Source organism: Moschus berezovskii, chromosome 21, assembly GCF_049115385.1.
Source record: "Moschus berezovskii isolate FMDL1 chromosome 21, NW_MosBer_1.0, whole genome shotgun sequence".
NCBI lineage: Eukaryota > Metazoa > Chordata > Mammalia > Artiodactyla > Moschidae > Moschus > Moschus berezovskii.
Window position 1 is genome coordinate 55,186,588 of NC_142480.1, and position 26,396 is coordinate 55,212,983.

The 26,396-nt window shown below is 47.9% G+C and overlaps 1 protein-coding gene across 5 annotated transcripts in view; it reads left to right on the forward strand.

The window, feature by feature from the left end:
- Positions 1 to 26,396, forward strand: part of SLCO3A1 (solute carrier organic anion transporter family member 3A1) — a 402,379-nt gene that overhangs the window by 333,869 nt on the left and 42,114 nt on the right. For all 5 annotated transcript variants that reach the window (XM_088829680.1, XM_088829681.1, XM_088829682.1 and 2 more), the window contains exons 5-8: positions 3,951 to 4,115; positions 10,364 to 10,562; positions 11,794 to 11,932; positions 24,467 to 24,642. In XM_088829680.1, coding sequence (XP_088685806.1) covers positions 3,951 to 4,115; positions 10,364 to 10,562; positions 11,794 to 11,932; positions 24,467 to 24,642 — 679 coding nt within the window. The remainder of the gene's footprint in view (positions 1 to 3,950; positions 4,116 to 10,363; positions 10,563 to 11,793; positions 11,933 to 24,466; positions 24,643 to 26,396) is intronic.

Below are 26,396 nucleotides of genomic sequence, written 5' to 3' on the forward strand. Positions count from 1 at the left end.
AGTGGTAAAGAATCCACCTGCCAATGCAGGAGATAGAAGAGATGCCGGTTTGATCCCTGGGTTGGGAAGATCCCCTAGAGTAGGAAATGGCAACGCACTCCAGTATTTTTGCCTGGAAAATTCCATAGGCAAGGGAGCCTGGTGATTTACAGTCTATGGGGCTGCAAGGAGTCGGACACAACTGAACCACCAACACCCTTTTTAAAGTTTTTGTTTTATTTTGTGCATGTGTGTGCATGCATTTATTTAATCCAAGAGTTGCCTTCCTGAGGTTTTAGTAGTTTCTCAGAGGGTAAAGCGTCTGCCTGCAATGCGGGAGACCTGGGTTCAATCCCTGGGTCGGGAAGATCCCCTGGAGAAGGAAATGGCAACCCACTCCAGTATTCTTGCCTGGAGAATCCCACGGATGGAGGAGCCTGGTAGTTTACAGTCCATGGGATCGCCAAGAGTCAGACACAACTGAGTGACTTCACTTTCTTTCTTTCTAAGAAACAACTGCAGAACAGCTGAGGCCACCAGCTCCGGTTATTGTCTGATTGCTTCTTGGCTGGAATATAGAATTGGATTGCTCAGTGCATGGTGATTCTGAGCCTCCAATCATTTGGCTCAGTCCATCCCAGTAACTAAGTTCCTTTCATTATGTCAAAGGCTCCTTAAGTCCCTGTCTTATATATAGATTTTCATTTTTGAAACTTGGTATCTTTCCCAGAAATGATAAGTTTTAAGTTGTATGTGTCTGCCAGTTTGTGACCCGTTGTTCTGTCATTTTGATTAATTGAGCATGTCTGTTAACATTATTAAAAACTTATGTATCTTCTATTATTATTTTATTCTAATTAATTGGGCCATTTAGAGGTTTTGTCTCCTAGGAGATGAGATTGAGCCTGTGTAATTAGCTCTCTTCTTTAGGACAGCTGGCTAATTCATCACCTTGGTGAGAAGTGCTAGACACAGCTCAGCTGCTTATTTTGTGTGACCATGGGCCCTGATTGGTTTTTCCTAGACTTGGGATGGTACCTTCTTCATCTGGGACTCTCTTTTGTCTTTTTCTGTTCACACAGGTGGGATCAAGTATACCATGTGCCAAGTGTTCCACATTATCATGATTACAGGGGAGCAGAGGTCCCCTAACTTGTCACTGGTGTACCACTTTTACACATGTCTGCCTTACCCCCTTCCCAGCTGTACCATTATTCATATGACTTCTCTTTAAGTAACGGTAAACCTATTTGTTTTTCTTCTAGTTATGACGAGCAGGCGCTACTCTTTATTGTGATACATAGCTTCTCATTGTGATGGCTTCTTTGCAGAGCAAGGGCTCTAGAGCATGGGCTCAGCAGTTACGGTGCATAGGTGCATAGGCTTAGTTGCTCCACAGTATGTGGGATCTTCCCAGACCAGGGATCAAACCCATGTCCCTTGCATTGGCAGGGGGATTCTTAACCACTGGACCACCAGGGAAGTCCTCAATCTACTTGTTTTAACCTAGCATCATCTTAAGTTATTGTAGCCATGAAACCAAACACTTGATTTATCAGTTTTCAGTTAACGTTTTTACATAGTATACATCAAAATGATAGCATAAATATTGAAATGATAGATGTGTCCTGGAACCTCCAGACTCCCTTGCATACTGCCAGGACATGTCATCACGCCACAGCTGAGGGGATCTGGTCAAAGACCCTGTACCAAGGATTCTAATGGCTGAAAATATGCAAATAGCGTGATTACTTTCAAAGGATTTTAAGAATACCAAATCTCTCACTTGTAAAAACACAGAATTAAAGTGAAATCCTGGTGGTTTATGAAACTACATACTTAAAAAACAGGGTATAATACAATCAGATTGAAATGAACCAGCTCAACAAAAACCTGCTTCGGTTCCTTTGGTAATTAAAGTGGCACACAAGCCACAAAGTATTTTTGCCTACCATTAATCCTCATTTGAGCCCTGAGCACCAGGGCAGCTTCTAGGTTGCCTTGAGTGATGAGGAAAGGCCACCAGAGGAACGAGGAACAGATGGAGCAAAGATCTGGGACCAGCGCATCCTAATGGAGGGAAGACCCCCCAGTGCACAGACCTGGGTGGGGAGGACCAGGTCCAGCTGGGGTGGGGCCAGAGCGAGGCTGGAGCGTGATCAGAAGTGTGATCAGACAGCCGAGGGGCAGATGGTGGGCCATCATGCCTCGTGTGGATTTGGGCCATTCTGGAGTTCTGAATAGGAAAATGATTAGAGCTGGTCCCACTGGCTACTGTATAGGGGAGGGCTGTATTGGATCAAGAGTAAAAGTATTAAAGACCCCGGTCTCCCCCAGGTGAGTGATCATGGAAGCTTGGCCAGGTACCTATGGTTGTGAGCAGGAAGGGCGGGATAGAGGTTGGATTATATATATATATACACACATACATACACACACATATATGTGGAATACACACACACACACATATATATATATGCACATACATATACTGGGCTTCCCAGGTGGCGTAGTAGTGAAGATCTGCCTGCCAGTGCAGAAGATGCAAGAGACTCAGGTTCGATTTCTGGGTCGGGAAGATCCACTGGAGTAGGAAATGGCAACCCACTCCAGTATTCTTGCCTGGAAAATTCCGTGGACAGAGGAGCATGGAGAACTACAGTCCATGGGGTCGCATGAGTTGGACACAGCTGAGTGACTAAGCAAAGCACATGCATACACTAACATTTCCTTTTTCTTGATACTTAAGATTAAATATATCTTTAAAAGAATAGATTCATATGTAACTGAATCACTTTGCTGTACACTTGAAGCTAACACAGCATTTTAAATCAACTATACTCCAATGTAAAATAAAAAAAAATAAAATGAGTTGTTAAAGATTATATTTTCTTAACACATGCAGTTATAAATATTTATCACAGGTATATTGAAATACCCACTTTGCTGTCATTCAATCACTAAATGATGTCCAACTCCTTGCAACCTCATGGACTGTAACATACCAGACTTCCCTGTTCATCACTATCTCCTGCAATTTACTCAAACTCAAGTCCACTGAGTCGGTGATGCCATCCAACCATCTCATCCTCTGTCATCCCCTTCTCCTTCTGCCTTTAATCTTTCTCAGCATCAGGGTCTTTTCCAATGAGTCGGCTCTTAGCATCAGGTAGCGAAAGTATTGAAGCTTCAGCTTTAGCATCAGTCCTTCCAATGAATGTTCAGGTTTAATTTCCTTTAGAATGGACTGGATTGATCTCCCTGCAATCCAAGGGACTCTCAAGAGTCTTCTCCAGGACCACAATTAGAAAGCATCAATTCTTCAGCACTCTTTATGGTCCAACTCTCACATCCATACATGACTACTAGAAAAATCATAGCTTTGACTAAATGGACCTTGTCAGCAAAGTGATGTCTCTGCTCTTTAATATATTGTCTAGGTTTGTTATAGCTTTTCTTCCAAGGAGCAAGCATCTTTAAATTTCATGGCTGTAGTCACCATCCACAGTGATTCCAGGGTTCAAGAAAATAAAATATAATGTATTTATATATAACTTAGATATATTGATATAACATAATTAATGTATTTATAATATATAATTAAGTTATATTTTACCTTTTGAGAAGTAAACCCCAAATGCCTCTTTCTATATGTTGGATAGAAATAAAAATTTTTGGATGGCTTATAAAATAGTGTTTCCAGTGTGCTGTTAAAAAAAAAAAAGACATTGTGTGGTTTTTTCCTGCTTTAGTAGTTTTCAGTTTAGTTGATAAAATATTAGCATGTATTTTGAAGCCAGAGTTTTCATAATTATGGCTGACTTACAGGTTATAGGCCTCGGCCTGAGCAACCAGGTGCTGTTTACCAACTCCTGGTGCTGTTTACGGGGATGGGTCAAAGTGGGACCTCGGGGGCAGAAGGCCTGGGAGTGCAGCATCTATGACCTTCTCCCCTGCTTGTCTCCCTGCAGTGATCCCGAAGGTCACCAAGCATCTGCTCTCGAACCCCGTGTTTACCTGTATCATCCTGGCCGCCTGCATGGAGATTGCAGTGGTGGCTGGCTTCGCTGCCTTCTTGGGAAAGTATCTGGAGCAGCAGTTTAACCTCACCACCTCTTCTGCCAACCAGCTGCTAGGTGAGTCTGTGTCACCCACCCGCCCCCACCCTGCACAGGGAGGCTGCCAGTGCTTGTAATATGATAAGCTTTGACTGAGGCCAGTCAAACAGCCCAGACCATGCTGCTCCTGTAGCAGAATATACATGTGGTCTGTGTGCAGAAGAATTTCAGAGTATTTCCTTGGGGTAAGGTTTACCCGCTTGAAGCAGTTGCTTAAAGCACTAAAATATAAAATGTGCATAGGAAGCATTGTGACAGGCCAGGAAGTCCATAAATTGGAGTAAACTGGAGACTTAGGGGGAAGATGTGAAGAACAAAGAGGGGAATCGAGGTGGACCTTGAAAGGTTAGCACTGAGGTGACCAAAAAGATCGTTCTGTCTGCAAGATGTGATGGAGAAACCCAAATGAACTTATTAGCCAAACCCGTAGGCTTTGATCAGGAGCGTAAAAAAGCAAGAATATTCTTAGAAACATAAAACCCATGGTCAACAGATATGGAGGTTAGAAGCCATTTGCTCTTCTCCATCCTTGTGCCCATGGCAGACATAACTAATGGATCATGACACTCCTTCTCCCCAAGCTCAAGTGTGGCCTTACCAATCTTCTCAACAGTAAACCACAGACATCTGCCTCCAGTCCTTTGGAGCTGGCCTGCTAAAGAGAACCAGTGTCCACTCATGAGAAGCAGGATTTCTTGTACCTGATAGGGAAAGTGATCTCACAGCACAACAAGGAGAGGGAAGGGTCAAGAATGACTTCCAGATTTCTGGCTCAGACAGGGGGTGGTATCATTTGTGAAGCTGAAAGTAGCAGAAAAGAATCAGATCTGCAGGAAAGGCTGTGAGTTCAGAAATGAAGTTGCTGAGTGTGAGATGGCCATGATGTGTCCACATGATGTCCTGTGCCTGGTTGAGGACTGGAGAAGGAGATCTGGATCTCATCAGTGTGTGCATGGTCATTGAGGACACGGAGTGGAATTTACAGAAGGACATTGTGTAGAAATAGAAGAGTGAAACGCCACCCATGAGGAAATAGAGGAGGCCATAGAAGCAACTCCTGAAAGAAACTCGTGGATCACAGGGCGTCGAGGAAGAGATGATTCCAAGAAAGAAGCCATCAGCAGTGAGAGTGTCCATGTGTGACTCAGCCTCACATGCCTTGGGCCCCTTCAATAAACAGGATGCCTTTCAGCCTATGTCAGGGCTGTGTCATTGAAGCTGCAGCAGGTGAGCCCACGTTGTGGTGTGAGGAGCAGCCCACAGGAGAGAAAGAATAGCCAGTGAATGCAGGACACTTTCCCAAGCTTAGCAGTGGAAGGAAGGAGTGGAGACATGATGGGTGATGTGTGTTGCCGTCAGGGGATTGGAGTAATGGGACTGTTTGCTAAGAGACAGTTGCTATTGTGGCAGGAAGGACTTGAGCAGGTGTCTAAGCAGAGGGGAAAGAGCCAGCAGAGGTGATGTGCAGAAAAGAGTGGGAATGCGGTGGACAGCGTTTGATGGAAGAGCTCATCTGTTTCAGAAAGTACAGGGAAGGAAAGAGAGGTGAGGATGATCCCTGAGAATGTGACAAGTCCAGTCTGGAAGTTGAGAACACTGCCACCCCATGGAATTATCTTCTGTAAGTAGGAGTAGATCATGTCCTGAGAGGAATGGGCAAGGTGATATTTTCTGATCTTCTCCTTTAGTGTTTCCTTCACAAAATGGCCAGTAAACCCATGTGAGGGTGCTGACCCAACATGAGTCACCAGGAAAACTCATATGAACAATGAAATGCTAGTCCACGTCCACCAGACCAATAGCACCAAGTGTTGGTGAGAAAGTGGAGCCTCTGGAACTCTCGTATGCTGCTGGTGAGAAAAATTCTTTGGCAGTGCCTATGAAAACTGAAAGCATATGCTTGCTCTGGGGTCCAGCATTCCACTTCTGGGCATAAATCCGACAGAAATGGGTGTTTAGGTCCACTTATTTATATATGCTTAGGTAAGAGTAGGGCTTCCCTTATAGCTTAGTTGGGAAAGAATCTATCTTCAATGCAGAAGACCCAGGTTCAATTCCTGGGTTGGGAAGATCCCCTGGAGAAGGAAATGGCAACCCACTCCAGTCTTCTTGCCTGGAGAATCTCATGGACAGAGGAGCCTGGCGGGCTACAGTCCATGGGGTCGCAAGAGTCGGACATGACTTCACAACTAAACATACATATACACATAGGTAACAGTATCTAAAACAGCCTTATGCATAAACCCCCAAACTGGAAACAGTCCAAATATCTATCAGTTAGTAGAATGGGTAAATAAATTATAGAATATTCATACAGTGGACTGCCACACAGCATAAGAAAGCAAGAGCTTGTATATATACCTCAATGTGGATGGATCTGGGGCAGAGTCAAAAAACGTCAGACTCAAAAGACTCATATTAATAAAAGTTACAAAGAGGAAAAGTTGGACTTCCCTGGTAGTACAATGGATGAGAATCCACCTGCAGATGCAGGGGACCCGGGTTCAATCCCTGGTCCAGGAAGATTGAACATGCTGTGAAGCAGCTAAGCCCGTGCACCACAACTGCTGAGGCCACACCCTAGAACCCTGGAGCCACAAGTACTGAAGCCTGTGAACCTAAGTTCAGTCAGTCAGTCGTGTCCGACTCTTTGCTACCCCATGAATCACAGCACGCCAGGCCTCCCTGTCCATCACCAACTCCCGGAGTTTACCCAAACTCATATCCATCGAGTCGGTGATGCCATCCAGCCATCTCATTCTCTGTCGTCCCCTTCTCCTCCCACCCCGAATCCATCCCAGCATCAGAGTCTTTTCCAGTGAGTCAACTCTTTGCATGAGGTGGCCAAAGTATTGGAGTTTCAGCTTTAGCATCAGTCCTCCCAATGAACACCCAGGACTGGTCTCCTTTAGGATGGACTGGTTGGATCTTCTTGCAGTCCAAGGGACTCTCAAGAGTCTTCTCCAGCACCACAGTTCTAAAGCATCAATTCTTCAGCACTCAGCTTTCTTCACAATCCAACTCTCACATCCATACATGACCACTGGAAAAACTATAGCCTTGACTAGACAGACCTTTGAACCTAGAGCCTGTGATCTGCTGCAAGAGGAGCCACTGCAGTGAGAAGCCTGCGCACCACAGCTAGGGGGCAGCCTCCCAGTCTCTACAACTGGAGAACAGCCACGCAGCAGCAAAGACCCAGTGCAACCAAACATAAGGAAAATAGATACTTTATTTTAAAATGGAAAAATTAATTAAAGTAATAGAGGCCAGAATGATAGTTATTCTTGGACTTTTGGGGAATGAGGACAGCAGGGAACCCCTGAGGCTGCTGGAACTGTTTTAATACAGGGGTGTGTACAGATGCAACAAGTCATCAGTGTTCCCTTAATCTTGTGCTCGTCACAGAATGTAAGGTATCAAGTTAAAAAAAAAAAAAAAATTGAAACCCTACCAACAAGGATGTGGCCAGACCCCAGCACCTCTCCCTGGGTGCTATCAGAGCAGCAGAAGACTGATGTTTCTCTTTTTCTTACTAATAACTCTTTACCACCCACTCTTTTGTAAGTATTTTCTTCCAAGAGATATTAGCAAAATGCAGTCAGCCCTTAGTACCTGTCTGACAGACAGGATAAAAAGTGTCTCTGTTTATATATATAATTAAAGTTACAACTTCTCCGTTATACCTACGATTTCTCAGCTTTAGCCTCCAGCACCCAAAGACTTTCCTTCTCACTTTCTGATTTCTTGACTGCAGCTTCTTATATTTTGATTACATTTGCTTCAAAGTTGGGGCTCTGTTCTTGTTCAGAACAGATTCCTAAAGTTTCCTATCAACAAATCAATAGTCTTCAGGGCAGAAGGCAAAAATCAATCTCACTTTCCTCCATATGCCTCTGTCTCAGTGACTCTGTCAGAGCACTTGGCCCAGGGAGAGACAGCCTGGTGGCCATCTGTCGGCCTGTCCATCCATCAGTCCAGGCAGGCAGGACATGTGCCCTATCCCTGTACCCTGCCCGTGGCATCATGCTTTCTGGAGTGTTGGCTGCAAGAGGGGCCCTGAGGGGACAGAGAGAGGCCACAGAAGCCTAAGGCAAGGCTCGTGTCCCAAAGGCCTTCATCAGTAGCTCCCACAGACCTCGGGGATAAGCACCCTGCCGTCAGCCCGGGCCATCAGTACTGTCTCTGGGCCACCCTCAAAGTCATCAGCAGATGGGACAGAGTTCTGAAAAGAGCAGCACAGATGATTAAGGGCTGATGGCACTGATTTATGCATGAAGATAAAAAGGACTAAATCTGCATAGGTTAAGGTAATGAGGATGGAGTTTTGGGGGAAGTTCTGATAACTGCCCGCATGCTAAGGCTTCATACACATCAGGGAGGGAGAAGGGAGGTGGATAACGGCTTAGAGAGAAGATGCCCAAAGCCTGTTATTGCCACAGTTACCATCATCACCAGGGGCTGCTCCCCACCGCCTCTGACGGAAGATGGAACGGAACGCAGCCTGCTCCCCAGGCGTGGGCCGTGGTCATCGGTGTTCACTGACACAGATCCAATCTGCTCGCTCTTCCGTCCATCCAGAAAATAGTTCCCAAGTGCCCACTCTGGGCTGGCCGCTGTGCTAGGCACAAGGAACCGGGGCTGCACAGGGTCGAACGGTCCTTGGGGAAACTGCATCTTAGGAGGGGGGGAGAGAGCAAGAAACTGGAAAACCAGAAATGTCCGAGGCAGCTTCACATAATGAGGACAGCCATGCAAACAACAAAACATGGCAGGAAACAGTAAGGAGCCTCAGATGGACTGCAGGATCACTCTAGGTGGGGTGGTCTGGGCTCCCGGCTGAGGATAGGGCCCAGCCAGGTAAAGGCATAGGGTAAGAATGTCCTGGGAGCTCCCCTGGTGGCTCAGTGGTAAAGAATTCGCCTGCCAGTGCAGGGGATGCAAGTTTGATCCCACTCCAGTATTGTTGCCTGGAGAATCCCATGGACAGAGGAGCCTGCCGGGCTATAGTCCGAAGGGTCGCAAGGAGTCAGACGTGACTTAGCAACTAAAACAACAGCAGAATGTCGTAGAAGAATCAGCAAGTGCAGAGACTAGGCGCTTGAATGGATTTGGTCTGTTCCAGGGGGAGAGAAGAGAATTGGGTATGGTTGGGGAGTCAGTATGGCATGGGGGAGAGACAGGCAAGTAGGGGTGAGGTCCTGGAGATCATGTCTGTACCAGGATGAGAAAGAACCAAGTGCAGACAATCCAAGAATGTCAGATAATACAAAATTACTGTGTTTTTCTTAAAATCTGACTTGTGTTATTTTCTTTGCAGAGCTCAGCCTCCCTGATTATGCTTTTCTCACCCGAATATTAAAATTAATTTTCATTCCTTTAGCACATACCAGCTGACTGATGTAGTCAGTTGACCTACAGGTCTGTTGATTGGCAAGCAGGAGGCAGCCTAAACTGGAAAATTGGCCATGCACAGTCTACAGGGTGGATAAATGACATGCAGTAATTTAAAGCTGAGTTTAGATGAAATGAATAAGAACAGAACCAAACCAGAGACTGGAACCCCTAGGATCCTCTGGTCCTCCTAAGAGGCCCTGAGTCTCTGAGAGTCAGAAATAGCAGGTTTGCGGTCCTGCTGCCTCGCAGATAGCTCTGTTTATAAGAAGGTGTTGGGGACGGGGATAAAAAATGCCTGCCGATTACTCACCAGGAGCTACAAAATGTATTGATTTGATCAATGCTACTTGCTGAGAGGTTGCGGGGCTGGTTAAAACACTGTCTCTCTCTAGGTTGGTGAGATCTGGGGCCTCTGTTTAAACAACCTCTAGACCCTTCTTTACCTGCAGAGGAGAAAATCCCCAACGGATCTTGAGCCCCCTTTCCCGCACCACCTGGGAAACTGACACAGAGGGCACATTGCTAACACGCGCGCGTGTTTCTCAGCCCATCTGCCCTGTCTGTCGGTTGTTCTCACACCAGCTGGGGCTGTTTCCCATGAGGGTTCCCCGCTTAGCATGAGAGGTGTATGACGTACACACCTCATCACTGTGAGGTTTTACGTGTCTGTGTCCCCCCAATTATCTGTGGGCTCCTTGAGGGTAGAAATGAGGCTGTTAGCAGGGACTTTGGGGTAGGGAAGTGGCACCATGGGATTGTCATGGGGGATTCTGTTCACACAGGGCCCAGCCTTGGGGCTGGCGCCAGTGTCTGCGTTGACTGGCCCTGCTCCCCTGGCTAATGGTTCGCACCCCTCTGCTCTGCTCCAGGGATGACTGCGATCCCATGTGCCTGTCTGGGCATCTTCCTGGGCGGTCTCCTGGTGAAGAAACTCAGCCTGTCTGCCCTCGGGGCCATTCGGATGGCCATGCTCGTCAACCTGGTGTCCACCGCTTGCTACGTCTCCTTCCTCTTCCTGGGCTGCGACACGGGCCCCGTGGCTGGGGTTACTGTTCCCTATGGAAACTCGTAAGTCTCAGAAAGGTCACACACACACACCCGCCCCACCATCCCCTGCCTGCCCAGGGATGCCAAGACCCTCTCTCCGGGGCAGGTTAATGGAGCTGGCTTCGTCCCTAGTGACCCTGACCCAGAAGTTGATGATGCCTCTGCATCTTCCGTCCAGGGTTGAAGGTGAACCTTCTGGGTGGAGAGGACAGGCTTCCACTTAAAGGCTGTCTCCCAGGACAGCCAGGGGAGCACTGGGGAAACAGGCAGACACTCACTCCCCAGAGGACTCGAGTGCCTATTTTTGGCATTTGATTTTAGGAATGAGGTGAAGACAGAAAATTAAAAATCGGTTTTATTTTAAAATTCAGCTTATAATAGAAGACAGAAGTGTGTTTGTGTGTTAGTAGCTCAGTCGTGTCCGACTCTTTGCAACCCCATGGACTGTAGCCTGCCAGGCTCCTCTGTCCATGGGATTCTCCAGGCAAGAATGCTGGAATGGGTTGCCATTTCCTTCTCCGGGGATCTTCCCAACCCAGGGGTCGAACCCAGGTCTCCTGCATTGCGGGTGGATTATTTACAGTCTGAGTCACCAGGGAAGTCCATCAAATAGAAGAGACTTCAACAGTTCCTTAAACAATCAGAAGCTATCATTAGACTCACATAGTAATCACAGGGTCCAACCCATGGTGGGTATTGATAAGTGTGGGGTGGGGGAGGAGGAGAGAAGGGAGGGAAGAAGGGAAGGAATTTTGCTCTTACAGGACATCTTATTTCCTATCTACTATCCCAAGACTTTGAACTGAAGTTGAATCAGACTTGTCCTTAGAAGGCATTATGGAGAGTCCTTATATATCCAGTACCAATGGCTGTTCCTTTTTCTACATGAGCCTGTGCATCTACCTGGGAGTCCAGTCTGGAGCATCAGGGCTGCAGCATGGTTGGCCTGCAGGATACCAGTTCCTCTCCACACCAGTCTCCTCCTCCGAGCAGGCCACCAGGCTTTCTCCTGACATTAAGTCAGACAGAGCCAGGCTTGTCTGCCACCCTGCAAGGTCAGACAGGCAGTGTGGAAGCACACTGGCCAAGGTGTCTTCTGTATATCCATGCACAGTCCAAACACCAATGCCCTTCCTTCACTGTACCATGGCCACAGTGGTTACTATGACCCCAGAGGGCAGGGGGCTATCGATGGGGATCCAGAAGAAGCTGACATTTCTCTGATGGATGCCACCTGTCCTCTCTTTTCCAGCTCAACGCCCAGCTCGGCCCTGGACCCCTACTCGTCCTGCAATAAAAACTGTGAATGCCAAACCGATTCCTTCACTCCAGTGTGCGGGGCAGACGGCATCACCTACCTGTCTGCCTGCTTTGCTGGCTGCAACAGCACGGTATTGGTGATTTTCTGATGGGATGGGATGGGGCAGGGGAACACAGACAGCCAGAGTAGCTTAAAACCCCAGGTCAGGGGCAAGAGTAGGCAACCCCACGTGCCCTGTAGTTTGTGTCCCTGTATTGTGAATTGTCTCAGCCTCTGCCTTGCTCTGGTGGAGAATTCTCCATCAGAAGGATGGGAGCCCTGCTAGGCCATCGAGCTGCTTCATGCTAAATCGAATAGGTTTTCAAAAAGTGTTGCTGAGCAATTTTAACAGAGAGTAAAAATTCAAAGGAAGCTGTATGGAGCCAGAGGAAAAGATTATGGTTCAAAGCTAGGAATAGGATGACACCACAGGTAATGAGTTCCCCATCAACACAAGTATATAAAGAAAGGTTAGAGCCATTTATCAGGGAAGACCTCTTCCATACCTGAGACTATGCAACGCTAATTCAGCATCTTCTCTATCCATTCCCTTTGCCTTTATCTTCTCAGCTAGATGCCTCCCACCCTTTTCCATCTTGCCACTATCATTTCTTTTGGTTTGCTTTTTTGTTCTTGTAATTGTTTTAGGGTTTTTCCTTCTCAACATGAATTGTACAGTTGACTCTCAACCTGCATGCAACTTTCCACATTCTCCACATAAAAACCTGAGACTACGGGGCTGGTCACCTAGTCCTGCAGATCCCACCTTGTACCTGCCCTGCGTCCACACCACCACTGCCCTGCTGCAGGCCCTCCTCATCTCTCACTTGGACCAGTGCAGTAGCTGCTTCCCTGGCCTCACAACTCAGGATGGGCCCCTGCCGGTCTGTCTTCTCCACTGCGGCCAGAATGATTTCTGTAACATTGCATGTGGTGGTTCAGTCGCTCAGTCATGCCTGGCTTTTTGGACCCCACGCACTGCAGCATGCCAGGCTTCCCTGTCCTTCACTACCTCCCAGATTTTGTTTGGATTCACATCCATTGTGTCAATGATGCCACCCAACCATCTCATCCTCTGTCATCCTCTTCTCTTCCTGCCTTCAGTCTTTCCCAACATCAGGGTCTTTTCCAGTGAGTTGGCTCTTTGCATCAGGTGGTCAAAATATTGGACCTTCAGCATCCATCCTTCCAACGAATATTCAGGGTTGATTGTTTGATCTCCAGAACTGACTGTTTTGATCTCCTTGCTGTCCATAGCATGATGTATAAATATATTTCCTAATATTGGACCATCCTTGCATTCTAAAATGAATTTCACTGTTTTGTTTTCAGTCATGCCACATGGCTGGCAGGATCTTAGTTCCCAGACTAGGGACTGAACCCAGGCCCATCAGTGAGAGCACAGAGTCCTACCTACTGGACTGCCAGTTGTTCAGTTCCTAAGCAACACTGCATCGGACCGTTTCTGATCAGTTAGAAGATAAGGTCTAGGCACTGAACTGGGTTTCTATCTTCAGCACGTGTCTGTCCCCCGCCATGCTCTTCAACTGTGCTTCCTTTCAGGTTGGGTATTCCGCTTTCCCCACACAACATGTGTCTTTTCCTACTTCTTCCTCCAGTCTGATAACTCCTACTCACCTGTCAATACCCTACTCAAATGCTCCCTCCTCTGTGAAACCATCCCTGCCCTCCTTAATCTTTGAGATTCTTGCTTCTGCAGTCTTGGTACCTGTCTCTCCTGGAGGCACTTTCCTCATTTCACTGCAGTGATCTGTTAAAAGGGTTTGTCATCTGCCCTGACCTGTGAGTCTCCTAAGTGAGACTTGGCGCCCACAAGTGCTCTGTAAATGTCTGGAGATGCAGAGACGGAAAGAAAGACAAGAAGGCTTGAGTGGCTGCTTTCAAGGAACTTAGAGTTGACATCATTTGTTTCTCCCCTTTGCTTATTTTGTGTCTTTTGGGAGCAGCCATTTCTTTGAAGAAAGAAAACAGTATCATTTGTTTTCATTTCCAAAGACCTCATTTTTCCTTGCATTTACCACTAGATTTTTGGCCAGTTATTAGCATTTTTCTATAGAGAAAATAAATCACCCTCGGGCGGGGGTGGGGCGCAGTGGGGCAAGGACTGATTTTTTAAGAAGATAATAAGACAGTCTCCTTAAGTGGGGGGAAATGAATTTCTAAAAAGAGATAAGACCTTGAGAATGGTTAAAATAAAAGTACAAGCTATTCTTTTTCATGACAACAATTTCATTAACACTTTAATATCTAAAAGCTGTATTATAAATCAGGTTTGGTTACTGTGCTGTGATGAGAATGACATTGACTCAGTATAGGCTAGTGTCCTGAGACCAAAGCAGTCTATTCCAGAGCGTTCTCTGACCAAAACTGGCCTAAAAAATGTGTGTCTCCTGTTCTTCCCTGGATGAGAGGCTTATTGAATAAGAGCTTAATCAGGCCCGGGTTTGCTTCTGGCTGCTGAAGCAGCAAACTGTGGAATGCAATTATCAGCAGAGGGCAAGCATCTCCGATTCCCTCTGGACATACATGGTTTATTCCCCGGGCACCTGCCTCTTCTTCACAGTGCCAGAGGCCCCATATTCTGCTGGGGCGCAGGCGATGCAGAGAGGTGATGCCCGCCTGCAATTACAGGGCAGACAATGAGAAAGTCCCGGGGCTGGGGTGGGAGTCACGTTCTTCCCACAGAGGCAGGTCTGTGGGTGCCTTGTCTTCCAGTGGGTGGACGAGGGCTTTAGGGTCACAGAGCTATACGTACTCTGGAAAGGGGCCTTTGTGACAGTTCAGCCCTAAAAATAACCGCAACCATGAAACTTGCAACACTGGCAAGCTCCTCTGAGAGCCTGTATGGGCCAGGTGACAGGGCCTTTCACAGGTCACTCTGGTCCCAGGTCAGAGGAATCTCAGGCCATCAACCAAAAATGAGCAAAAAGCAATTTCAAAATGCTTTCAAGTATTTTGAGAAAATGCCGAAGGGGTGGGTTATATTCCTGGGATGTTTACTCCCTCTTCCTCTCCCCTTCTTATCTGCAAGCTCCCTCCAGAAACTCTTCCTCAAACTAGAGGTTTCTTCATCCCTCTTTCCCCCTTTCGTATTTTTTCCATCTGCATCCGCTAGAGTCCTCTCCCAGTGTGCGCACAGCCATTCTGTCACCTGTACCCCCAGCCCCGTGTGTATTCTTTCACTCATCCTCACAACAACCTGGGAAGGAGGTGTTATCCTTGTCCCCTAGTTACAGAAGAATCCTTGGCCAAGGTCACAGAGAACGTGGTGGCGCCGGCACTGGCACGCAGGGTCTGCTGGACGGCAGTGTCAGTGTCTTGCCCTGACCCTCTGACTTCTCTCTTTAGCATGCCTGCCTTTTCCGCCAGCTGAAAGCAGCTCTGCATGTTCACACCCCACAGTCGGGCTGTTGTACCTTCAAGATCTGACCCTGCTGCCTCTCCAACCTCAGCCTCCCCACTCCACCCCCGTCTTGAAGAACCACTGACACAGGCTTCTTGGGGTTTCCCCTGCATACCCAGCTCTCTTTTACCTCTGAACCTCTGTCCATGCTGTTTATCAGGGCGGGTCTTCCCCTAAGCCCTTGACAATCCCTAACACATCCGTATCCACAGCTAGGAAGCATCCTCACACCTCCTCACTGCTTCCGAGGCTGCACTGACCCCTGCCCCACCGGTCCCCGCAGAGGCCTCAGCACCTGCCCTCCCAGCTGGGTGGCCCCCCTCCACCAGACTGGATGCCCCGTGTTGGCCTACATCTCCATCACTTGCCCATCACTGGGCTCCCGCATCCAGAGATGAGGTTCTGCTGTGGACCCTTGCACTCCTGGTGTTAGCCATGGCCCTGATAAAGGCCCCGGGCTTTCTGCATGCTTGGTTGGAGACTATGCCGACCTCAGCATGCCCCAGGGAGACTAAGGTGGTAATACTACACCCGGCAGGCAGGCTGGCCAGTACAGATTTCAATACCAAACAACTCATCTGTGCTCGTCTCTCCCCACTTGACAGCTTCTATCCAGACTTGTGAAAATCCCCCCTAACTCGATTAGACGTGAATAAATCACTGACAAAATCACTCTGATTGTTAGGAGATCTGGTTCATGTTAGTGGTTTCCTGATATCAGACTTTCCTTCCTGCCCTGGTTTGAGGTTTTTGTTTTTTGTTGCCTAATCTCATTTCTCCTTGAGTGATAGCGATGGAAGTTTCCAGAATTGCATTTAATATACAATTTCTAATTCTCATTGCACGTGCCCAGGAGGGGTGACGGAAAAGATGGCAACTTAATTTTCTAAGCTTCCTTTGGCAGGAATATATTGTCCAGATTGTTTCTGTCCCTTTCACTCCCAGAAGTAATTATTCCAACAGAAAGCATGTTGGGAGCTGCTGATTGACTGCTGGAAGTTGTATCCTTCTGATGTACTGAATAATTGACTTAGAGAAAGGCTTCTGTCAGCCACCAGCGGAATGTTCAAAGTCAGTACAAGTCCAGCACAGCAGCTTGTGGGGGGCTAAGGATAGACGACTCATCTGTGCCTGCTTCCAGGCCACAGGGATTTATCGAGCACTGGTTTGAACAGAGCTCGAGTAGGTGCTATGGCGGGGAGGGGATGTGGCTACCCCATTTTGGATGCGTGCAGGGGGCTCCTTGTTCAGGACAGCGGGTCTCAGGGCTGGCCTTCATCCATGGAGAGTGCATGGGTATTTGCCTGGAGGATAGGATGGGAGGGCACCCGAGTATGGTGTGAGTGTGAGCACAGGGTGGCGGGGAGAACCTGGTGACATGGGCAAAGCTTTGGTTCAGAGTCAGGAAAGAGGAGAAGCTAGAGGGAGGGGCCTGGTGTCCCTCTGAGCTGCAGCTCCATCCTTCCCCTCCGCTCTGCCCACACCTCCCCCTCAGGATGCTGGAGCGGAGAGTGAGCCTGGTGCTCCCCAAAGTGCAACCCTTTTCCCGTCCCTCGGCAGGAGATCATTAAGGCTCTGATGGGATGCAGGTTACCAGGGCAAAGGGTGGATGGAGGTGTCGCTTTCATCACAGAGTTTTTCCTTGGCCGTTATCCTTCAGCCGGTGGCCCTGCCAGGGAACAAGCAAGCGCCTTTCTTCTTGCGGTGTTTGTTTCCCCTTTGCCTAGAGGCACATGGGTGGCCGGTGACGCTGTTTGTGACAGGCTCTGAGGTCTCCACCTGGCAATGCCAGCTGGGGTTGGGCCAGTGAGGTGGAGAGAGTCTAAGCTGCAAAAAGACAGTAATCAACGACAGAAGAAGGTCTGAGGAACCCCGCTGAGTCATACAAAGATCCCTCAAAGTCTGGGACACATGGGAGTGGGTTATCATTTGAAGGAAGACGTCCCAGCTGGTGTGCCGTCTCGGGCCTCTGCCACCTCGGGCATCAGGCAGAAGCAGGGCAGGATGTTGCACGTGTCAGCACTCGCCCTGGCTAACCCTCTTCTAAACTGCAGGACTCAGGTCCTCCCTTTCATAGAAATTGCCATTTCTTCCCGGTTGTTGTTGTCATTTAGTTGCTAAGTCCTGTTTGACTCTGAGACACCATGGACTGTAGCCCGCCAGTCTGCTCTGTCCATGGGGTTTCCCAGGCAAGAATGCTGGAGTGAGTTGCCATGCCCTCCTCCAGGGAATCTTCCCAACCCAGGGATCAAACCTACGTCTCCTGCATTGGCAGATGGATTCTTTACCACTGAGCCACCAGCGAAGCCCTTGCATCCTGGTAACTGAATACATTTCAGAAAGAAAACCAAAATCAGTATTCCAGGATGTTGAGAAAGAAACATTCAAGTTTTCACAGGCTCGAAATACAAAGAACATCATCACTCCCTGTCTGTCCCCTTAGAAATGTCATTTTCAACCTAGACATTAGTTTTACTTGTGCAATTAGTAGAATTGACCCCTCAATATTGAACACAGAGGGAAAAAGCCCAAACAAAAACAACTTTATTTGCCAGATACTTCAGAAACACTACCGAGGAATATTTTGTACGCATAATATGAGCTGTCAAAATAGCATGCTAATGATTTCCTCCATCAATGGGAAAATGAATCTGAGCTTCGAGAGAGTCATTTTTCTGTTTTTAGGGTCTCCAGCTTTATTGTAATTATTTATCCCATCATCGCATGTGAATAGAAACATTTCTCAATTTGAATTAATGGCTGGATGTAGAACAAGAGGATTTTCAGTGACTGTGCTCTTCTTGTTGATTTCTTCTTCCGGAGTTTTTAATTTTTTTTTAAATAGATGGTACATTTGTGTGGTTCAGGAACCAAGAAGTATAAAAAGGAGGGGGTGGGAACTCCTTTCCATTTCTCTCTCCTGTTCACCCACTGTGCAATTCACGACTCTGCCCAATAGGTAATTGCTATTATTAGTTTCTTGTATATCCTCCTGGGTTTTAATGCACAGACAAGGTATTATTCTGTAGCTTGTTTATTTTTTGTCATCATTGTTGCCATTTTAATTGGAGGATAATGGCTTTGCAATGTTGTATTAGTCTCTGCTGCACAATGGCATGAATCAGTCGCATATTTACATATACCCCCTCCCTTCCACCCCCACCGCACCCCTGCAGTCGTCACAGAGCACCTTGCTGAGCTTTCTGTGCTGCGCGCAGGTTCTCACTAGCTAACTGTTTTACACATGGTGATATGTAGATGTCAGTGCCACTTTATCAATATCTGTTCGTTTATTTTTAATAGAAGCATAGGTGATTTGTAGTGTGTTGGTTTTCAGTAAAGTGTACAGTAAAAGTGCACATATATTTAGTTCCCTATGCTGAACAGTAAGTCCTTGCTGGTTGTCTATTTTGTACTGTAGCTTGTTACTTGTGTTTTTTTTTTTTTGTTAATCATTTATCATGGAGTTTTTTCATGTTAGTGTGTAAGGAGCATGCTGATCCTTTTCTTACAGCCACATAATCTTCCACTGTGTGAGCCTATTGGAGTGTATCTAACCAACTCCTATTGATAGGCATTCAGGTGGATGCAAAACTTTAGCTCCTGCAGACACTGTTGTGACTGGAATTGGACTTCCATCATTCTGTGCCTGGGCAAGTCTGCCTATAGGATAAATTCTCGTAGAATTTCCAAGCTAATCCCACCCTTTCTGCCAGGTGACCACCACTGCTTCTAAGTCTTGTCAGGCCAGTTCCTCTGTGTGCAGTGGGGCCATCTAATTATCCACGAAATCTCTCAGGGCAGGAAAGCCCAGTCCGGCCACCCTACGCACGGTACCAGGCAGAGGCTCCAACTCTCACATCATTTCTCCCCCAGGGAATGGCAGACTGGGAAGATATTCCTCTGCTATGCAGATGGAAAACTAGACATTTGCCAGGTCAGGGATGGTGAACTCCTCTCCAGAGCACGTTCTTCTTGGTTAAATATACTGGGGGCCGCCGCTTTATTCAGGGCGTGATCATCTGCAGGCAGCTGCCCAGGCGCCTCTGCAGTCTGCACTGTTGTATACACATAGGGTGAGAAGCAGATCCCGATCGTCAAGCATCTCCCTCCCTCATGCCCGGGTGGTGGTTCAGTCGCTCAATCGTATCCAACTGCAACCCCATGGACTGTAGCACGCCAGGCTTCCCAGTCCTTCACCATTGCCTGGGGTTTGCTCAGACTCATGTCCACTGAGTCAGTGATACCCAGGTTATATTTTCAGACTTCCTGGTGGTTGGGGCTTTTGCAGGTCTCAGTTAACCTACGTGCCCGGCTCCCATCAGCAAAGGCCTGTCCTACTCCTCCCTGCTCACTTGGGATCGTGGGGTGAGGCCCCAGCAGTGGAAAGTCCTCTCTTCGATTATGCACACCCTGGGATAATTATTTCCACCACACTGGGACATCAGGAGGGAAGTGTCCAGATCGGTATGCAGTTTCTTGTATCACCTGGGCCCAAATAAAGGACCTTTTCCATCCCTTGCCATCGGACTTAAGATTAGCATTTACCCTTGGATTCTCTGTGGGCAGGCTCCTAGCAATGTTCCAGCCTGTACCCTAGGCCTCGGGACCACCTGCGTTTTCTGTTCATCCTGTCGAACTGACTCTTCTAACCAAGAGGGAAACCCATCCAAGTTCCCACTCAGATCACTAGCGCTTACCTCCTCCCCAGCCTCTTTCACAGCTCCTCTCAAACAGGTTTAATCTGAATAAATGATTACTGAGTTGCCTAGATCCATTGGGAAGGACCCATCCATTTTCAGGGGGCTTCCCAGGTGGCCAATGGGTAAAGAATCCACCTGCAATGCAGGAGACACAGGTTTGATCCCTGGGTCAAGAAGATCCCCTGGAGGAGGGCATGGCAAGCCACTCTAGTTTTCTTGCCTGGAGAATCCTATGGACAGAGGAGCCTGGTGGGCCACAGTACATAGAGTTGCAAAGAGTCAGACACGAATGAAGCAACTGAGCATGCATACACATCCATTTCCAGCTTCTCTCCTTGGCACCAGGGCAAGCCAGTATGGTCACTGGTCATGGACCAGTTCTCCCCTCTCCTAGCACCTACAGCCCAACAAGTGCCTCATTTTTGTCCAGCCACCCCAGCCTGCCCTGGGTCCACTCTTGCCCCATTTTCCCTGGCTCTGTGCCCTCACCTGTCCCACATCCTAGGATGGCTCAGCCCCGTGGTTCACTCACACCATTCACAGGACTGTGCCTTCCTGGACACATTCACCTCACCTGGACCGTATGGACTTGGTAGTCACTGAGATACAGGCATCTCATTTCTGAACCATTCCAATAGGACCACGATCACAGGCCTGATCTAGGGAACACCCTCTTGGAAGGGGATTTTCACATCTCAGAGCAGAGGAGGTCCAGGCAGTTTCCTCTTATGATAAATGGAATACAGTTGAGCCATGGCCTAGGTGCAGAGCAGAAATCTAAGACTAGGTGTAGGTTCCAATTACAAAGTACTCGCTAAACTAAACAGAGCTCACCAGTCACACAGTTCATTCAAAGGCTATTGATCACATCACAGTCCTAAAGGCTACGAGAATCAGAACTCAGTTCCTGGGGTCTGAGTTCTAAGCCAGCCCCTCAAGGATGGGCCTGTTTATACCTGAGCACTCTCTGAGTCCATATGGTTCTAAGGACCCAAGCCCCAAATCTCTTTTTCCTCAGGAGGGACCAAAGAGAGAAGGATGGGGTGGTTTGAACTAGGGTTTGAGAGATGTTTTGTATTTGTTGTTTAGTTGTTTAGGATGTGGTAAAATGAATGGACCTTGAGGGTTCACTCATTCAATACTGTCCTCTCGAGCTAGGGGTAAGTCAGGAATCAAAACCACAGTGGTTCCTGTCTTATTAGCCTTATGGTCACGAGGAGGGTTTGACATAGGAGTACAGGAGGAGGTCGAGAATTTGCCATCGCGTTTCTATAGTTAGCAGTTTGTCATTTCTAAGGTAAGAGATGTGGAGGGGAAAGAAGATGGAGGCTGGGAGTGTATGTATTTGTCAGGGTTTGGTCAGGAAAACAGCACCCACACATCTTTTGGAAGTGCAGGGTTTAGTATAGGAAATAGAACTTAGGTAGTGTGGCGGAGTTGGGGAATTGGGATCCAGAAGAAGTGAGATGAAGGACTGGAGAAAAGTCACCACACCTCCAGAAATATCAGCTCAGGTGGGCAGGCTGAGGCTTATGGGAAATTTCCCAGAAGCTGTGCTCAGCGGGCTGCTCAGTGAGATGAAGGGAGCACTCAGGTATGTCAGCAAGACTGCATCCAAGTCAGTAGAGGTGGGCACAGGGCCTCTGTTGTCAGAAGGGTGGTCAGAAAAGAAGGTGTGCATACAGGGATGGTAGGGCCAACCGGCTCCTTCTGGGCACCTCCGCGTTTGTCTGTCCCCATGTCTGACCATCTGAGAGTAATAGCCCGTGCCTTACTTACGAATCTCTTCTGTGTTTCCTCTGGTCCAGCTCTCATCATGCAGGGAAGGGAATCCTAAGGAGATAGTTCCCTGCCTTGGATGGTAGAGTAGTGCCAAGAGGCCAGCGCAGAATCCTGTACAGGGTGCTCATCCTGGAATTGGTTTTAATGTCTCAGCACGTTCAGAGGCTTAGGAAGGGGCATCTCAGGTGGGTCTGGGATGGGTGTGAGTTAGAGATGACATTTAGGAGAGTCATCAGAAAGCATGTGCACGCATGCTTAGTCGCTCAGTCGTGTTCGACTCTGCATGACCCCATGAACTATAGTCCTCCAAGTTCCTCTGTCCATGGGCCTCTCCAGGCAAGAATACTGGAGTGGGTTGCCATGCCCTCTTCCAGGGCATCTTCCCAACTCAGGGATCAAAAACGCATTTCTTAACATCTCCTGCATTGGCAGACAGGTTCTTTATCACTAATGCCACCTGGGGAGCTCCATCAGAAAGCACATGGACATAACACAATCTAGGGCAAAGTGCAGGGCGAGAAGGGAAGACAGTCTGGGCCAGAGCCCCAAGGAGCTCCGGCATTTTCAAGTAGGAGAGGGGGCAGGTGCCAGCAAGGAAAATGCAAAAGGGAAGAAGGAAACCAGAGAGTGAGCTGCGAAAGCCATGACGGCAGTGGGTCACAGGCACGCACTCAAGGGGCTCCAGGGAGAGAAAAGTGGATGGAGGGGTCGTCTGTGGAGGTCACCGCGAGCTCAGCTGATCCGATTGCTGCGTGTAGGAACCTGAGCCAGCTGGAGTGAGTCAGGAGCATGAACAGCTGGAAAAGTTGGGCTTCAGCGTTCAGGGTATGGGGAGAGAAAGGGTCAGTTTCCTCTCCTCAGACAGGAGACAGTGGCATTTTCAATTGGAGTTGGGGAGAAGCCCTTTTTTGTTGTTCAGTCACTAAATCATGTCCAACTTTTTGCAACCCCATGGACTGTAGCATGCCATGCGTCTCTGTCCTTCTGTATCTCCCAGAGTCTGCTCAAACTCATGTCCGTTGAGTCGGTGATGCCATCTAACCATCTCATCCCCTGTCGCCCCCTTCTCCTCCTGCCCTCAATTTTTCCCAGCATCAGGGACTCTTCCAATGAATTGGCTCTTTCAGGGAGAAGTCCTGTTTCCTGATAAAAGCAGAGGAAAGTCTGTTCCTATTTGCATCCTAAAACCACCTGCTGAGTTTCCTCTACTGCGTCTCAGCATTGTACTAAAAGACAGTGCTCGAGAGATCACAGAAATGGCACATTCTTATCCCAGGAGCTTAAGGTCTCCTCCAGTAGGGCAGCACGGATCTCTGCCTTGGGGTGAAGAGTGTGTCCCCATGGAGGGAAGTGCCAGCTCAGATGGGGGTGACTGGGGAGGCCTTGCAGTCACATGAAATGTCAGCACTGGGTTTTGAAGATCTGTGATTTCTCTGGGCAGAGATGTATGCAAAGAGACAGAGGGGCTGAGCCTCAGCACCTTTCACAGAATGACGGGAGATGCCCCTGGGTGCTGTAATGGGGCCATTTACACAGAAGAACCTGCCATGGGAAGATGGCTTAGGAGGAGGGGTCCAGCCCCACCCTGTGTCTCCCCCTACTTCCCACGGGTAAAAGCTTCTTGTGGGGCACAGTCATACAGGATGGAGCCCCAGTCTGTCAAGTCTGGCAGGGAAAGAAAAGGAGAGGGAGAAGGAGAGGGACCAGGATGGGAGACGGGCTGAGGAGGGGCATGTAAAAACCAAAGAGGATTTGTTTGACCCTCGGGAGGATTTACCTTGGCGTGTGCTCTGAGCGCCAAGCAGCCCTGGAAAGAAAAGCAATGAATCATTTATGATTGTTTTCATTTTGTATTCATTAAAGACCTCTGCACTATTATTATCGAATCTTAATTGGCTTGGCTGCTGGCTGGCATTGCCTTTCCCTGTGCCCTTGCTCCTCCCTGTGCCATCAGAAATTCCGCTGTAGCGTGAGCCAGAACCGTGCTGAGAAGCTGGGGCAGCTGGGCAAGAATCCACCCAAAGATCAAATGGGATGCAGCCGCTTGGCTTTCTCCTCTCTGATCATATATTAATAAATGTATCTCGCTGGTCTCCAGCTCGCTCCCCACAATCCGCTCTAAGCTCCCTGCCATCTCTGCGCCCTCTTTGCTTTCTCAGCTACTCGAGAAGTCTCCCATTAGCCAGCCACCCCTCGCAGCCCCACAAGCCCAGCAACTTCATGCATGACAGTGCATATCCTTTGTTCCAGGTGCCATAGTGGGCAATGAACCAGCAACCATATGCAGGTTACCTGATTTACTTCTTTTAATACACTTCAGTGTAATTATAACTGCACAAAAGAGAGGACAAATTGGCAAGTGATTACATTGTTAATCTAGCAGTGTTTTATCGCACTGTGGAAGCACGATTTCCTCTCTAATCGTATGGGGGGTGGGCAACACATTTGTCTACGGTGTGGGCTTATCGAGGAATTCTGGGGCATAGAAATGAAATACACAGGAGACGGGGAAATCAGCTCTCTTCCCCATAAATATTCCTTTATTTTGCATGTGTTTTGCAGCCTTCTTCAAAAAAGCTAACTCGTTGTTTCAGGCCTGATTATTGAAATGCTCCAGAAAGCGTAATCAGGCTGTGACAGACCCAGCTGATGGATGGCTTTAGATCTAGAGAGGGGAGATAGCCCCAGTTAACAGGGCTGATTGCTTCCCTTTCAGAATCTCACTGGCTGCGCATGCCTCATGACCATCCCACCTGAGAACGCGACCGTGATTCCTGGAAAATGCCCCAGTCCCGGGTGTCAAGAGGCCTTCCTCACCTTCCTGTGTGTGATGTGTGTCTGTAGCATGATCGGGGCCATGGCTCAAACGCCTTCGGTCATCATCCTCATCAGGTAAGCATAGCCCCAGGGGCCAGAGAACCAGCCGCCCCGCCCCGCCTCCCTCCCTGCTGTGTGTCTGCAGTTCTCCCAAAAATCAGAACTCTGGGGACTGTATGAGTCTTGCAAGCCAGCTTCCCTAGGTTGGTAGGAATCAGTTTTGTTTGATGGAAACCTCACAGCAAAAGTAAGGCTTCCCCGGTGGCTCAGACAGTAAAGAATCTGCCTGCAATCCAGGAGACCCGGATTCAATCCCTGGGTTGGGAAGAGCCTCTGGAAAAGGGAATGGCAACTCACTCTAGTATTCTTGCCTGGAGAATCCCCATGGACAGAGGAGCCTGGCGGGCTACAGTCTGTGGGGTTGTAAAGAGTCAGACATGACTGAGCGACTAACACTTTCAACTTTCACGCCAAAAGTAAAAAGCACAGCCCAACAGAAAACACTGCACTTTCATGTCCTACCAGGAACAGACCCTGCAGGTAATTTTGAAAGGTACTGCGGTCTTTCATTGATACTTGCAAAGAGCAACACTGTTGGAGTGAAATGAAAATAGCATGGGATTAGTTGAGTCCCCGTGTCCGGCTCCTGTCTCAGGGCACTGATTCGTAGTATGACCTGGGGCTCCGTGTTGTTTCTGAATCTGGAACTGGAGGTGATGTCAGTCGTCCTGCCTGCCTCCTGCAGTGGGCTGGGTCCTGCTGAGACTGTGTGTGTGCAAACTCTGTAAAGATAAAATGGGTCATTGACAAGGTGTGATGCAGTGCTGAGTGGCTCGTGGAAGCAAGCAGTGACTGCTTTTGTACAGATGGATATTTGGAGAGAGTCACCCATAATTCTGTGTTTCCCTGTCTCTCAGGAACTATCCTGGGGGGTGGGTGAGGTGTCTCAAAAGTGAATTATTGAGTAATTTTCTGAGTAACTTACACAGTTGCAAAGTTATCTAGATTTGTGTGAGGAACCCAGAAGAGGCAGGCTTCATGTGTGGCGACCATCTTTAACAGAAGACGTGGTACCAAGCACAGACAGAGCCATCTTACCAGGATGCAGTTATGTAAACAAACCAATTCAATCCCAAGGGCTGGAGATAAAAGTAGGAATTGAAATGCTTGGATGCAGCCTGTGCAAATATACATTTTGTTATTGTTTAAGTTGCTAAGTGTTCAACTTTTTTGTGACCCCATGGACTGTAGCACACCAGGCTCCTCTGTCCATGGGATTTCCCAGGCAGGAATCCCGGAGTAGGTTGCCATTTCCTCCTCTGGGAGATCTTCCTGACCAAGAGACTGAACCCGTATCTCCTGCATTAGCAGGCAGATTCTGTACCACTGAGCCCAGGGAGGCCCTGGTATGTAACATTTGCAGCTGTTTTATCCAGCCTCTGTGTCTGCTACATTCCCTGATCTTGGTTAGAATTCACAAGGAAAAGGATTTATACAAAGTACTTATGTTATAAAGTCATTAGCAAAGCTTTTTCAATGTGCAGAAGCATTAATGGTGCAACAGCAAATTGCCATTTTATACTTGTTAAATTTGAAAAAATAATTTTTAAAAATTCATACCCATTTCTGTAAGCAAGGCTCTAACAAAACAGGTAAAGTCACACCTTTCTGCTGGCATTGAGAAACGTTTTGATCCTTTCATAAAAGCAAGGTGGCAAATATGAATTCAAGAGCCATAAAACGTTCGTTTTTTTTTTTTTATGAGGTAACCCTACCCCTTGCCACTTAAGAAAATACTTGAATAAAAGCTCAATGCAGACAGATTTTTA